At 42.1% G+C, this 16501-nt stretch overlaps 1 protein-coding gene across 2 annotated transcripts in view; it reads left to right on the top strand.

Moving 5' to 3' along the window:
• The window catches only part of PANX1 (pannexin 1), a 78417-nt gene extending 62689 nt beyond the window's left edge, over positions 1-15728 (top strand). Inside the window, exons 3-6 of one of the 2 annotated variants that reach the window (XR_002734412.2) lie at positions 8551-8774; positions 9785-10440; positions 11000-11989; positions 12101-15728. Coding sequence is in view for 1 of the 2 variants with exons in the window: in XM_023225635.2 (XP_023081403.1) it covers positions 8551-8774; positions 9785-10440; positions 11000-11079 (960 nt within the window). In the remaining variant the exon portion in view is untranslated. Of the gene's footprint in view, positions 1-8550; positions 8775-9784; positions 10441-10999 lie in introns of both variants that reach the window. The other variant, XM_023225635.2, reaches the window with a different exon arrangement.
• Positions 15729-16501: the final 773 nt, after the last annotated feature.

Here is a 16501-nt window from a genome sequence, read left to right on the forward strand (position 1 = left end):
TGGGAGGATCCTTCCCTGGAGACTTGGGAGGGAGCATGGTCCCGCTAGCGCCTTGGTTTTGAACTCCTCACCTCTAAAACCATGAAAGAACAAATTTCTGTGGTTTTAAGCCATCCAATTTGTGGGATTTGGTTGGTAATGCCGGGAGTTAGAGAGCAATGAAGTTTCAGCCTAATTGGAGAAATAAAACCTACACCAGATATGAATATTAGTGTGTGGCTTTCTTAGGTCAGATTCAGTAATCGCATCTGCTTTATTTCTACGTTGATCTCTGTTTCAAGTTTTTCTTTTTCTTTTTTGATAAAATATATATAACATAAAATTTACCTTTCTCTTTGTAGGTATATAGCCCAGTGGCATTAAGTACATTTACATTGTTGCAAAACCATCGCCATTATCCATCTCCTGAATTTTTCATCTTCGCAAACTGAGACTTCCACCTATTAAACAGTAATTTTCTGTTTCCCTGTCCCCGCAGCCCCTGGCAACCTCCGTTCTGTTTTCTGTCTCTCTGCATTTGCCTATTCTAGATACCTTATATAAGTGAAACCATACAATATTTGACCTTTTGTGTCTGGCTTATCTCACTTAAGAAAATGTTTTCAGAGTTTGTTCATGTGGTAGCATACATCAAAATCCCCTTCCTTTTTAAGACTGAATAACATCCCGTTGTAAGTTTGTACAGGATTTTGTTTATCCATTCGTCAGCGGACACTTGGTTGCTTGCACTTCTTGCCTATTGTGACTATTGCTGCTGAGAACACCTGTTCGACTCCTGGCTTTGTTTCTTTTGGATGCATACCCCAAAGTGGAATTTCTGGATTCTCTTTCAAGGATAAAAAGGCTTTCTTGTGGCTTCTCCACACTGAGCAGACTCGGGACTGTTAAACTGTTAGGGTCCTCTCATTCAGACTCCGAGGGCCAGAGTGGTCAGTGCCTTTTCCAAGGTCCCACAGCCAGATGGCAGGTGAGCCTACAGCCTCCTTCAAATTTCAGGCATGTTTCCCATGTGGAAAGGTCCAGTTCTAACTTCTGTGGCTTCAGAACTCTGGACTGTAGCCTGTAGGTGATGGTCACCTGCTGATGAGCTGCAGTTCAATACAAGGAGAGTCTTTCTGGCAGAAGAGCTGTCCAGCAGGGGAGCCCACTGTTGACCCAGGAGGTCCTTAGTTCACCGTGCTCATGGACTTGCGTAGTTTCTTCCCATGCCTGTATTCCTTACCTTGCTACTGTTTCTTCATAGAAAACTCAGTTCCTTAGCTGTTTTGGATACTGGCTATGCCTTCCTCATGCCCTCCTCATTGCTGTCACCTTCTCCCAGTTACCCCTCATTCATTCACAACTCAGTCATGCTCATCCTCCTTCACCACTCCAGGGTGACTTCTGTGTCCTCCTGGATGGCACATCTAGCCTCAGTCTCTGTCTCATCTGGAGGAACTTTTACCTCCTTTCCATTTCCATCATGAGTTCCTGTGGCCACCTCATTCTGAGCCTGCTGTCACTTGAAACTAACTTCAGACATCCCACTCCCTATCTCTACCTCCTGCCCTCCAAGGCCTTACCCAACCACTTTCAAATAAAATGAAAGCTTCACATGAAAATATCTATCTTGCCATAATTCTGCTTAATTAGTTCTTTATCTCTTCAGACTGTAAGCTTTATGCAGGCAGAGACCATGACCATGTCTTGTTTATCCCTGTACCCCTGAGACAATGCGTAGTCCATAGTGGGTGCTTGAAGAGTATATGTGGAAGGGAGGAGGGCAGTGAGGTAGCTGTGTGTCCTGTTCAGAACCAGATTTGGTTCTCCAGGAACATCCTGGCAAAGGATGGGAGATTAGAGGCACAGGTTTTATTCAGCACTTCTCAATTTAATTCTGATGCTGAAGTTAGGAGAGTTCAATTCCTCCAAAGAAGTTATTTAGTGTAATGTTTAAGTCAGCACTGGTATGACACTGGTATGATCAATGGTGTCATTTCACCCTAACTGACTTTGATTTCTCTCTGTCTTCCTCCTCCCTTTCTCTCCCACTCCGTGCACTACTGATGGCCTCTAAGGAGAAACTGTGAGGCCTTTGCTGGAGATGCAGGTACAGTCAGGGGGGCCGGTAGGTGGTGCTCTAAGACTGCTTGAGAACTGGCTTTTTTTTTTTTTTTTTCTTTTGAGTGTTCTGTTCCCTTTGTTCACGTTTAGAATGTAGGAGGCAACTATTAGTAAGATTTCTCTCTGAAACAGGAAAGTCAGTTTTTGACTGAAAAAAAAAAAAAAAAAAAAACAATAAGAAAAACAAGAACAAAATTAAGAGAGTGGGAAAATCTTTATTTCTCTTAAGTAGACTCATAGAAACTTGGTTGGAGGAATCCTCTGAGGCTTCCGGACCAGAGGCTTCCAAACCTTAGCATTGCCAGAGTGGCCTTGTGAAAATTCAGGATCCCGAGGCTATCCAGGCCATTAGGTTGGAGCTTCTGTGGTTAAGGTCAGGAATGTGGTTTTTATTGGCTTCCCAGGGGATTCCGATGTGAGCCCGTCCTGCCGTACAATGTGGGCACCACCCATGTAGACCATTTATCACATTCTCTGTGCATGCAGATCACCTGCAGATTTTGTTGAACTTCAGGCTCTGATTCATCAGGTCTGATAGGGACCTGCAATTCTGCATTTATAACAGACTCCCAGGTGATAACTGAGGTTCGTGGTCTACGGACCACACCACTCTTTGAGAAGCAAGAACGCAGAGCCAGGGTTGGCAAACTACAGCACACATGCTTGAGCCAAATCAGTCCATACCTGTTTTTGTAAATAAAATTTTATTGGAACACAACTGTGTCCCATTTGCTCACACATTATCTGTGGCTGCTTTTGCACCATAATGGCAGAGCTGAGCAGCTGCAACAGAGACCATGTGGCTCTCAAACCTATAATATTTATTCTCTGGCCCTTTACAAGAAGACTCTATGGACCCTTGATCTAGAATACTCACGCTCTCCCAGATAATCACAAACTGCCTTGAAAGGGAGCTCCTTGCCTCATAGGACAATTCATTGCATTTCATAGATCGTGGGAAGGCTGTTCCTTGTCACTTGGTTCTGCCTATCTTGGTAGGCATCTTTTCCTCCTTCTGTGAATAGATACTTTGCTCACTGTCTTCTCCAGGGCTCTCTCCATGGTGGGTTCCCTCCAGCTGCACTTCAGAATGTCACCCAGTGCAAACCACAGCACCTGGGGTGCAGAATAGAAGCCATGCCATCTGCATTTTCTGCCTTCTGTAAGCTTCTCAGGGAGTGCACATTAGCTTTTTGGGGTAGCCATTCACTCATGACTCCCACTGTCTAGGATTGTCTGTAAGTGCAATATTACCTGAACAGCATATAGCCAGAACAGACATCCTTCATGCATCTTTTTACTCCACTTCCCCAGTGCAGGACGTTCTTGGTTCACCTACTTCCTACTTTCTGACCACTTCTTCCAAGATTCTCTTTTTGCCCTACCCTTAAATGTTATAGGGTCTCAGGCCTATCCATGGTCTTCTCCTTCTGCCCATTCTTCTTGGATTATCTTAACCATACAGTTGGCTTTGACCACATATGTGCTACCAAATCCTGAATTGTACAGCTAGATTATTTTTCTTTACTTTCAGTTATCTACTACACACCAGGGCGTTTTGACTGCAGGTATCTCATGTTCAAAATTTCTCATCTTCTCAGGTCTGCCTCCCACCTCACTCCTGTGTGCTCTGAATCTGGGACTCTTCATTTATTTCACCTGATGGTTCCAACCCCCATGGCCTTGCATGAGCTACATACCCGATATGATCCTCAGTTCTTCTCCTTTTCCACCCAGCTCTTCTGTGTGGACACTGAAGTGTCTTCCCTATCTGTTGCTGTCAGATCTGTCTTCTCTTTCAGCCTCTCTGCCACAGTGACCTCCTGCCTGGTCTCTCTCCTTCCCATGTGTTTCTTCTTTGCCTCTATAATGGTTTTCTGGAATATATTTGATTATGCCCTCTACCAGTGGTACCCCATTGTGTATGGTGTGGGAATTTGTGGCCTTCTTAATTCAGTCTCTGCTTACTCTTTTTGTGAGTTTCCTACATCTGCTGCAACAAATTACCACAACAGAAATGTATTTCCTCCTAGTTTTGGAGACCAGAACAATCAAGGTGTTGCCAGAGTTGACGCGACTCCTTTTGGTGCATCCGAGGAGAATCTGTGATGTGCTTTCTTCTAGTTCCTGATGGCTGCTGGCAGTCCTGTGTTCCTAGGATGGTAGATGCATCACTCCAGTCTCTACCTCTGTTATCACAGGGCTTCTTCCTGTTTGTCTCTGTGTCTTCATTTGGCCTTCTGATAAGGATACAAGTCATTGGACCGGGGCCCACCCTAATTTATCATGACCTTATCTTAATTTAACTAATTATATTTGCAAAGACCTATTTCCAAACAGTATCATACCCTGAAGTTCCCGGTGGTCATGAATTAGGGGTAGGGGGCAGTATTCAACCCGGCACACCCTTCTGGCCTCTGCTCTGGCCACTTCCTCACTCACAGGCTTGCTCATTTACCCTGGTGCTCTGGATGAGTGAGAATTCAACAGACAAGCAAGGAGGAAAGGATTCCAAGCAGAGGAAAGAAGATTCCAAAGAGCCACAGAGGTGACATTTGTGCTGAGTCTTAACAGAAGGCTTTGTTTTATTTTATTGCCGCACTGTACTTTAAGACATATTTCAGGTGTTACCTCTTTTATGAAGCTTCCCTGACCACCTTCCCGGGGACTTTTCTGTTGCCTCAGTACTTAGTACCTACATGTTTTGATGATTTAATGACCAGCTTGTGTTCCCACCTGTCCTGTGTGATCTTGGGGTAGACTCTGCGCCTAGTCTGCGGGGGCCATGCATCCAGCCCACTGCCTGGCACATAGCAGGTCCCCAGAAGATGTTTTCGAGTGAATTTACCCATCTGTACTGAATCTCATAAGATGAGGTTACATGCATTTTAGAGGAGGAGTTGTTCAGTCTGAACTGGATGGTTCTTTGCCATCAATGAGGTAGAGAGGATTTGAGTATGGAGGGAAGTTGTACTGGCTCACCCTCTAGGTTCCTTCCATCTGGAGATTTCTGTTGTTCTAACTATCACCCCTTCCAGAAACAGCACACATTTTTAAGGCAGATAGACTGAAAATTGTAGTTGGACAGCTGCTTGGTTCCACAAGGATTTAAGAAGTTTCCCTATTTTTGGAAGAGCTCAATACTCACTCGATCATCACGCAAAATAGTGCCGTCATGGCTTCAAGAGATGCTGAACATCCCAGGCCTAATGTGGAGTTGACACAGCTTAGGAACAAAGCTGTTTCCATCTGCAGATGCACCCTCAAAGCCCTGCAGCTTTTCCATACTTCTTACTTGGTCAAAAGGATTTCAAAGACTAATTTTATGGTTTTTTTGGATTCCTATTTCCTGTTTTACTACACTTTTATAGACTCACTGGAAGTTGCCTTTTTATTTTTGGTGGGAAAAAATAAATAAAAAGAGGTTTAAGTGTGGAGAAAACCAAGATATGGGGCATTAAATGACGTTACTATAGTGGTGATCAAGGTACAAGGATATTTTAGGGAAATTTATACCCAATATGTAATTTGGTTTTCTAATTACAATGAGCTGTGCTGAGCTATTCATTGTACCACTTATTGTACCAAATTATTGTGCCACTTGGGCATGTTTAAAATTGCCACAGACTGTAAATAGTCACTTTTTAATTCAAGGGAACAGTTTGAGGTGAAATGTCATTATTCAAATAGCTTCGAAACAAAAGTGACTTATATAGATGTTTCACAAGCCCATTTTAGAAATGGTTTTCTCCCTGTGGTTTCCAGATACAATGGCTGGCTTTCATGGTTATTATAGAAGCAGCAGTAATTCTGTGTCATACAGTTATGTTTTTAAACTAATGGGCACCCTTCCGATTGGGCATGAATTAAACGAACATTCCTTCTCCTCACAGCCAGCTATGAATTATGCAGACAAAATTCAGCTAATCACAACCTGCTGTGTGTGTCATTGTGTAGCAGCCCTTTGCAAGTTGGGTTAATACTTTTGAAACACCTCATCCCATGCCAGAATGCCAAAGTAAAGCAGCTGTCTTGGTAAGAGGGCTTTGCAAAGTTTTGGGGCTCTTTTGTGCTTATTTCTCTCTTGCGTCTGGGGCAGAGATTCCTTATGTGGGTCTGTGATAGTGACAGGAGGCCTGCAAACTAGGATAGGAAAATATATGACAGCTTTATTTTTTATTCACTTCCAACTAAAATTTAGCTTAAAAAAGTTTTTATGTAGGCAACAATCCATAGTGATATTAGCAGTACCTGTGAGTTTGTCACCCACAGAAAATCACAGATATCCTGGAATATCGTTTACTCTTCACAACTTCAAAGTGTCAATAGCTGTTAGATCGTCTGCTAGATCCTATTTTTTAAGTATGAATAAAGAAGTGGATTCAAAATATTAGTGTTTTGATAACTGTATATCAATATTCTGTTTCCTTTGTGAACCTATATATATTATTTTATGCACTTAAAAACAAGGAAAGGCTGGGCATGGTGGCTCAAGCCTGTAATCCCAGCACTTTGGGAGGCCGAGGCGGGCGGATCACGAGGTCAGGAGATCGAGACCATCCTGGCTAACACAGTGAAACCCCGTCTCTAAAAAAATACAAAAAACTAGCCGGGCGAGGTGGCGGGTGCCTGTAGTCCCAGCTACTCGGGAGGCTGAGGCAGGAGAATGGTGTGAACCCGGGAGGCGGAGCTTGCAGTGAGCTGAGATCCGGCCACTGCACTCCAGCCTGGGCGACAGAGCGAGACTCCGTCTCAGAAAAAAAAAAAAAAAAAAAAAAAAAAACAAGGAAAGATTGAAGAACTGTCACAAAACCAAGGAGTCTAGGGAGACATGGCAATTAAATGCAGTGGGTACCCTGGATTCGATCTTGGGACAGGAAGAGGACAATAGTGGAAAAACAACCAGTGTACTTTACAAATAAAAGTCTGAAGTTTAGTTTCTGATAATGGCATGTGGCAATGTTGGCTTCTTAGTCTTGACAAATGTATCACAGAAATATGAGTCATTAGCAATGGGGGAAACTGAGTGAGGGGCTTATGGGAATGCCCTGTACATCTGAAATTACAGTGAGGGTCATGTTGTGGGGTCTGCCGTCCACTCCCAGAAATGTTTGCGGGGGAGGGTTTCATGTCAACTTAAGGCCATCATGGCCTCTTCCGTTACAGCTCTGAGAAATGGTGGAGATAAACTCATCCAAAAGTAAGGAGAAGTTTTCCAGAGGAGTAAAGTACTTGAGAGTGTGTTCAATTGGAAAAAGATGTCTCTGGGTTCAGAGAGGTTGGCAACATAGTCTGATTCTCACTTACTAGCTTTGTGATCTGGGGCCAGAAACTGCTCCTGGCTTTCTCTTCCCATTTGCGGAATGGAGCCATATATAGAGTCCCTGTCAGGGTTTCTGTGAGGACTGAGCGTAACATGTCCACCTAGCTAATCTTTATGTGGTTACCTGGAGTGTTTGAGTGCCTATTCCATGCCAGGTCCTTTGCTAAGCATTTTCCATCGATTATCTCCTTTACTCTTCATGACACCTCTATTCTATGACCTTTTCATAGATAAGGAAACTGAGGGTCAGAGACTCGGTAACCTCATTCCCCGAGGCCAAAGTGCTGAGCTTCAGTTCAGATTTGTGCTGACTGCCGTTTACAGTCTTCCTAAGTCTTCTGCTGAGGCTAAACCATCTCTGACCAACCGATGGTCTTGGTTACTGGGGTGCTCGTCACCCTCTCTGACGTGCGAATCCCCTCTTGTTTGGTGTGTGTCTGCACCCTGATCTGGACACTCTCCTCTTGATTCCCTTGCCTGTTGTGGATGGCCTTTCTGAGCCTCAGTTTATCCAACTATACAATGAGGGTGTTGGACTGCCTTCAAAGTCTGTTCCATGTTCAGTCTGCATTCTGTTAATTCAGCTGCTTATTTCAGCTGTCTTATTGGGATGATTACTGAATCACTGAAGTCAAAGCTTTTCTAATTTGTTTTGGGGGAAGTTATATGTTTCTTTGGCATTTTCCCAGATTCCAGAGGAGGGCAAAAATGGAGCCATATGCCTTAGTTACTTCTTGAAACCACAAAAATTAAACAACAAAAACCCAGCAGAAGCCTTTGTGATAGTTACAGGTTTTTTAACTGGGATTTTGTTCAGGGAATGGGAGTAATTTTATTTTTTTGTTTTCCTTCTGTGATTAGAACGTGCACACCATTTGTCACCATGCAGTTGCTGATTACTTCAAATTAATACCTATGGAAGGAAAAAAAATAAGTAGTTACCAGTGTCAGGTATTACCTGGACAGGGGAATTTAGCCATAAGAAGTAGTTATTAGGTAATGAGCCCAATTTCCACAATGCACATTGGTCTCAAGATGTGAGAAAATGAGAGCATCACTTGGTGCCATTAGGTTACTGCATGGGGGGGTCTGTTAAGCCCATGATTTGTTCTCTTGTTTTTCAGTTTTTCCCCTACATCCTGTTGCTCTTTGCGATCCTCCTGTACCTGCCCCCGCTGTTCTGGCGTTTCGCAGCTGCTCCTCATATTTGCTCAGACTTGAAGTTTATCATGGAAGAACTTGACAAAGTTTACAACCGTGCAATTAAGGCTGCAAAGAGTGCGTGTGACCTTGACATGAGAGATGGAGCCTGCTCAGTTCCAGGTGTTGCCGAGAACTTGGGGCAAAGGTAACTTAGCCCCAGCAGGCAGCTCATCGGGTTTTGTAGGACAAATTCTCTGCCCTTCTACTGCCAGTCTGGGCCCAGAGTTCTCACTGCTAGGAGATGGGGCAGGAGTGGAGGCAGGGGGATGTCATGCACCTAGTGACAGCCTGTAGGATCCAGGGATGTCCACTCTCCCCAAATCTCGCCCCGACTCATCCCACCCATTTGTTTGTCCTTCTGTCAAGACTCCTTCCCTTGATGAGTGAAACATTACCATCTCATTTTAAAAATGCAGTTCTTGTAGGGGTAACAGATTTAGGTACTATATAAGGCTTGCTTGCTTTGATCTATTTAATTCCTTAATGGAGATGCACAGAGGATTTCAAGGCAGATGAGCAAGGGATTAGAGAGAGGAGTAGGTTGTGCCCTGCCTTTTCACATTCTTCCTTTGGTTCTTGTTACTGAATAATTGGAATAACAATATTAAGAACCATCATTTTTTGAATATTTAATATATCCCACACACCGTATTGAGTTATTTAAGTACATATCTCCTTTAACCCTCAGAGCAACATTACGAAGTGCATTTGTTAACCTCCCCCTCCACTTCTATTCTGCATAAAAACACTTTTCTGTAGCTATAAGTAAGAGTGCTGGAAACTGAACAATGCCCTTTAGACCCCATAGTTTGTGCCCACACCCCCTGAGCTGTCCCACCCCTCGCCTGTAAGAGGCTTATGTTTACACGTATTTAGGATTTACCAGATGCCAGACATCATTCTAAAAATTTCCAAATATTAACTCATTTAATTAACTAGGCCTTCTATTAAATATTAAGGGTAAAAGTATTTTATTATTCCTTTTCTTCCTCCTCTTTTAAACGGATTTTATTTTTGACCACTCTACTGAAGTTGTAGGTAAAGAAGTATGGGTGTTTGAAATTTTTAGTGTGACATTGTTGAATGTGTATCTGCCTTTAATATTTGATGGTCTTGATGAGTGCCTACGTTATTTTTGTTTCCTTTATGTTTTAGTTTGTGGGAGATATCTGAAAGCCACTTCAAGTACCCAATTGTGGAGCAATACTTGAAGACAAAGAAAAATTCTAATAATTTAATCATTAAGTACATTAGCTGTCGCCTGTTGACACTCATCATTATACTTTTAGTGTGTATCTACCTGGGCTATTACTTCAGTCTCTCCTCACTCTCAGACGAGTTTGTGTGCAGCATCAAATCAGGGATCCTGAGAAACGACAGCACCGTGCCCAATCAGTTTCAGTGCAAACTCATCGCCGTGGGCGTCTTCCAGTTGCTCAGTGTCATAAACCTTGTGGTTTATGTCCTGTTGGCTCCCGTGGTTGTCTACACGCTGTTTGTTCCATTCCGACAGAAGACAGATGTTCTCAAAGTGTACGAAATCCTCCCTACTTTTGATGTTCTGCATTTCAAATCTGAAGGGTACAACGATTTGAGCCTCTACAATCTCTTCTTGGAGGAAAATATAAGTGAGGTCAAGTCATACAAGTGTCTTAAGGTACTGGAGAATATTAAGAGCAGTGGTCAGGGGATCGACCCAATGCTACTCCTGACAAACCTCGGCATGATCAAGATGGATATTGTTGATGGCAAAACTCCCATGTCTACAGAGACGAGAGAGGAGCAGGGGAACCAGACGGCAGAGCTCAAAGGTAGGGTTTGCTTTTGTCAGAGGCTACAGGAGCCCACCGAGAGCTTTTGCAGCAGCCTTGTGGGAATATTGACAGTCTTTACCCTGCCCATCATTTAAACCATTTCCAAGCAGTAAAAACCTTAATACCAAGGTTGGGGGGAGGCGGTGGGAACCCCTCAGTATTAGGAGAGAGAGGAAAAGAATTGGTGCTCATCTACTTTTCCAAAGAAGGATAACTTCTGTGCTTTTTCTGGTGTTTCCCTCTTCTCTCTCTGTCTCACACTCTCTCTTGCTTAGCACTCTTCCTTGTCTTTCTTGCTTATTTTTGTCTTCTCTTACTGGCTTTCCTCTCTGTACCTCTGATCTCCTTCTCTGTTACTCTCTGACTTTCTCTTTCAAAGGGGACTGAAAGTTTATTGATTCATTTTCTTGTCCTAACTTCACTGTGCTCTGAAGTTAGGCTAAGAAGCAAAACATGGTATAGACTGTAAGAGGAATTTTTGGCCGAAGAGAAATTGATTAGTATTGATAATTCCTGCTATATTTCTGTCATCAATATTTGTTTTCAATTTTGACAGATATGAACATAGACAGTGAAATTAAAGCAAATAATGGAAAGAAGAATGCCCGACAGAGACTTCTGGATTCTTCTTGCTGATGATTTTTTTCCTTGAGCTGTAAATCTGTGACATCTGTGACATAGGATTTAATTTGGCTAAAGCACCCCTGTTGGTTTCACAACTGCTTTGCAGTAAATGGTTCTTGGTGGAGATATTGAGCATGTCTTACTGAGTCCCTAACGGAAATGGTGATCAACAAAAGGTTATGGAAGAATGGTTTATGATCTTCCCGTAGGAAGCACCTGAGAGATAAGTAAACTGCAGCAAGTAACCATGTGTAAGTCCTCATCAAATGAAAAGCAGAAAGACAAGAACGATTAGTCAAGAGCAGTAGCCCTGTCAGAGCCTCGGAGCAATACCTTTCTGTACCTGTGGTGAGACAAGACCCAGAGCTACTGGAAAACAAGCACTTTGGGAGATTTGTTTTGTTTTCATGGAATAATAACATGTCGGAATATAATTTAACATGAGTTTCTTATGTGCCCTTAAAGACTGTTAGACAAGAAAAGCATTCACTGGCTAGTGATCCATAGGTCGACCTGTGTCCTAAGTTAGGTATAAGGTCCGATGCCTTGGCCTACACTCGAGCTCTCTTTACACTGTTAGTTGTCAACCTTGTAAAGTTGATGGAAGTCCTGTCACCACTACTTGTTGCACTGTGCCTTGAAGGGCAGCAGGCCCAACCGCTGCTCTGACTGAAAACTGAGTTAACAAGATGAAATCTAAAGGATATTCATAGTGACTTCAATTCAGGAAGAATGCTTCCAAAAGAGCCCAGTGGGGAAATCTGACATCACAGAAGACATTAATTCAGTCACTTTCGGAGAGTTTGTCTACAGGATGTTTCTCTGTTATCAAAGGCATTTGAAACAGGATTTTACTTAAACAATAATGGAACACAGGAGTATTTAAAGTGAAGAACACTTTGCCTGAATGTGATCAGGGCATGTAAGTGACATTGGCGTGCTTCATATAGTGTGCTTGAAGCCAGAAAAACTTAGCAGTTTATTTTGTTTATATTTAAGCACAGCTTTAAAAAATTCATTTTCGTTTATTCAGTGTCCGAATTGAGGCCATTTGGGAAGAAAATTCTAGCACTGGAAGAGAATTATAGAATAAAGATTATGAATGGTTGGATAAGACAAATGTAAGCTTATTTCATAAACATTTAAAGCTGATTCAGAAAATGTTCAAAACTGTTGCCAATTCCAACTATGTAAATCCTATGTTCACATTTTACACACACACACAAAAATCTTTAACATCTGTGGAACTTCCCAGTTTTAGTCTTACAAAGTTAGCACGTTGCATAAGTTGAGTAATCCTCAGGAATCTCCCAAGTTTACTTTTGGCTCTTACAGACAGTTGTTTACATAATCTAATTACTGTTTTCTGAAGAACGGAAGTTATATAAGCTGCTGTCTGCCTTTCAGAATATTCAGAAAAGCAGATTTTATTTGTAGTTCTGTGATGTTTTCTGAAATGGAAAGCCGATGATAAATATCAAAGTAGCAATCAGTGCTTTAAATTATTCTGTTACATGATATTTATTACTGTTGAATTATGCTGTGACTTAGAAATGGCAGTAACCTAAATAATTGAATTTGCAAAATTATTATATTGCCATATCTGAGATGTTCCATCACAAATTTCTACACTGGTTTCTTTTGAAGATTTAAAAAGATTTATGAGATATATTTTCTAGGACATGATTTTTTTTTACAAAAAGCTTCATCTTCTGTAGACTATCCGTAATTTGTATTTTGAAATGGTAAAAATTGATATTTTAGGAGACCAGGAAGTCTCCAAGCCATTCCCACTCTCTGAGCTCTAGTAGGGTCTGTGATGGCCCAGGCTCTAGTAGGGTCTGTGATACCAGGTTGGATGTGCAGATACGCATAGGCAGGTCTCATCCTTGAGGACTTCAGAGTCCAGTAAAAGGCAGCAGAGACATGGGCTGGTGCCTAAGAGGAGAAAGTGTAGCCACAGTAAAGGCTATGCCAGAAAACTCCTAGCAAATGCTCTGTGTTCTTGGGAAAGGCCACATTATTTTTGTTTTCTCTCCTAAAGTTTCTGTAACTGCTGGTTTTGAGAATATAGTTATCATTTTTCCCAGAGGCAGATGACCACCTTAAGGTTCTTTAGCTGCAAATCCTCTAGGTTGAAATTTGTGCAAAATAGTCACAGTGATTTTGAATAGTAAAGGATCCAGTTGCCTTTTGAACCTTCCCTCGCAGGGATGAGAGAACAAGCCTGTGGAGGATGTGGAGCCACTGTTAAACAACTGTCAGGGCCCCAGAAGGCTGGTGTGGAGGCCTGGGGATACCTTTCAGCTTGGAAAAAAAAGTATTATTAGGACAGGTAAACTCATCCATCTACTGTGAGCTACTAGCTTGGAGAATGACGTTTGAGGAGTCAGTTTCCTGAGGAGAAATGCTTTTATAAAAGCACTCATTGCTTTGTAGAAGGAGACAAACAGATCCTGAATGACCACTCCAGGGTTGCTGATTTTGTTTCTGGCTCTTGTCTGCCTAGTAAACCACCAGCAAGCTGCTGAACCAGGCTGGAAACAAGTGTTGCAGCTGGGAGGGACACAGAGTACTCTGAAAGCAGCGTTCCAACACATCTTCACTTTTACGAAGGGATAGGCAGATACTTCCATCATAGAGATTCTTAAACTTCGAGGGGTTACAACCCCCTTGCAAATATTTTTATAGCTATGGACCCTCTCCTCAGATCTACAGCCAGCATTTTCAGTGCACCTTAGGAGGTCATTGTAGTCTATGCCTCTGAAAAAGCTGTGCTCCAACGGCTGAGGAGCAAGCCACACAGCAGACAATGGGGCTCCCTTTGCCTTCATGAAAGCTACTTCCCCCAACACTGAGACTCAGCTGTACGTCTGCTTAACTCAGTCACATTTACATTCTTCTGGGTGAACTGTACCTTTTGAGTACCTGCCTTCATTTTCTAGAGTCAGACCTAACAAGGTCAGTAGAAGCCTGGGCAGTAGCGGGCCTAGAAAGACCAGGCAGCCGGCATGAACTGCTGTTCTCTCCCTGACCACAAGGCGTTGTCTTCCTCCAGGGTCAAGTAGTTGTTCCTGTTGCGCCTCACAGGAATGTGGGGAGGAAGGACATAACACTATAAAATGCTATGTCCTACCTTACAGTTGTACTGTGAGAAAGCTGGAAACTTCCACCTGTTCAGTGGGTCTGGTTTGCATGTTTATGTTTCGTTTGTGGGAAATGCTTGTCCAAGAGAGAGCTCAGGTCAGGGCAGTTTGTGCCTGTGAGAATTAGCTCAGCTATCAGAGGCAGATTTTTAGACACCTTTTTAAAATGTGCTCGTGTTTGGTTTGTTTTCCTTATTGTCAGTCCTGGGTCAATCAAAGGTTTGTAAGGTTGAGAATTTTTATGCACTGCTGTATCACAAGTGCTTAAAACAGAGACTGGCCTAGATGAGGCATTCTGTAAATGTTTGTTGAAATGAATGGACAAACTCTTAGGATAAATCCTAATTTGTTGGCAACTGTGATTTGATTTTAGAAGGCAAACGTGATTTTATTTTTAGAAAGGAGAAGGGGAGGGGAGGCTCATTAGCCTCTTGGTAGAGAGAGGAATATTCCTGCAAATGAATAGGTTTCCACCTTAAGTAGTGATGGTCCTTAACTTCTTATTATGGAGTGAGTCTTGACCACTTTCCAAATTCAGTACAAGTTCAAGATTGCCTTTCAGTGATTAGGGAAATTGAAGCTTTAAAAGAATAAACCTCTTAAAAGGGGATGTTGATGGAAATGTACAATTACCAGTAATTGAGGTTTTATCTGAGGGGATGGAGATGATGAAATGGTTCCTTCTGAGAAGTTGTTGGCATTTTGGCTTTATTTTTCACAAATAAAGTGAAACCATTTAAAACGATTGACAACAATGATATTGTATCATGTGGAATACAATAGATATTAATTTGTGGTTGGTTTTTCTGCCTGCTTCAAATGAAATGTATTATGTTTCGGGGTTCCTCTTTTAGCTGTAAAAATACTTCATCACTAAAGCATGAAATTTAATCAGCAATTGTTCTTCAAGTTCCTGAAAGCTATAAAAGTTTCTCATGACTTGAGTGTTTTTTTTTCCCTGCCCACCAGAGGAGAAAGCCCTTGTAGAATTCTGCAGTGTTACAAGTGTTCCCTATAAAAACTGAAACCATCAGCTACTCTTTAACAAGCTGGCTTTTTAAAAGCACATAATTACAATTTAATGGTATTCTGTAAAATGGTACTCTAGGCATAATTTAAATTCCTTTTAATGACTGTATTTCTTCAAAACTTTGAAAGAAAAGTATGTGTTCTTTTTGCTGCATTCTTTGTAAGAAGACTGCCAACAGATGAAGAAGGACTTTCAAATTAAGGCCATCTTGGTTTCATTTCCACAAAGATGAGAACAAATCATGGTGTTAGGGTCCTTAGAAGAACACAAGAATCTTGAAAGCCCTTGGTGGTTATCACTGTTATATTTCATATTTCCACAGAAGTCACTTAGCCAAGCTCTGCATTTTGAGCCTGCTGACTTTCATTTAAAGAAGAATGAAAGGCTGAAAATCCAGGCTGCTGTGTCTGTAGATAAAGGTCAAACCATGTTTGAGTTCTTCACTGTTGTGTCCACCTAAATAAAACTGAGTAAGTAATGAAAAATGTCTTAATATTTCTTGCCTTCCCTTTCGAGAGAGTCATTTCATGGAAGATGTAATGGGAGATGCATTCCAAAATGTCTTGAGGCTCATTCCTCTCTGCTGGAAACATAAAATTCAGTAGGCTTCATGCTACTTGCTAAAATCCAGCTGGTGGTAACTAAAGGAAGAAAATCCTTGATTATGGGCCCACAGATTCTGGAATTTCTAAGCACAAATCACTTGCTTTCTGATTGAGGATTGTTTGCCTGGGCTTGGTAAAAAAAGATCAGCAACCATGTGCTGCTAAACATGGATTCTCTTGCTCACCTCTCTCAAGAGGAGGACTCCTTTGTATAATGGTCAATTAGTGCAGCTTGCTATTATGGGTAATCAGAGCCATGTGAAATTTTAGTACCATTCCTGGCATATCACAAATATAGTAAATTCTCTCTAAATGCTAGCTTTGACTATATTGCTCACCGGCTGTTCCCAGGGTGGCAACCCGGGACCCTTGGATGTTGTATTCGTTTTCTCTTGCTCCATAACAAATTACTGCAAACTTAGCAGCTTAAAGCAGTACACATTTATCATCTTGCAGTTTCTGGGTCAGGAATCTGGACACAGCTCAGCTAGGTCCTGTGGTCAGGGATTCACAGTGCTGCAACCCAGTTGTGGAAGATTGTGTTCTCATCTGAAGCTCAACTAGGGAAGGAGCTGCTTCAAAGCTGCCTCAAGTTGTTGGCAGGATTCATTTTGCCTAACTCTGAATCAACTGATTTGGGACTTTAATCACAT

The sequence above is a fragment of the Piliocolobus tephrosceles genome, chromosome 13 (genome assembly GCF_002776525.5).
Source record: "Piliocolobus tephrosceles isolate RC106 chromosome 13, ASM277652v3, whole genome shotgun sequence".
In the NCBI taxonomy this organism is placed as follows: domain Eukaryota; kingdom Metazoa; phylum Chordata; class Mammalia; order Primates; family Cercopithecidae; genus Piliocolobus; species Piliocolobus tephrosceles.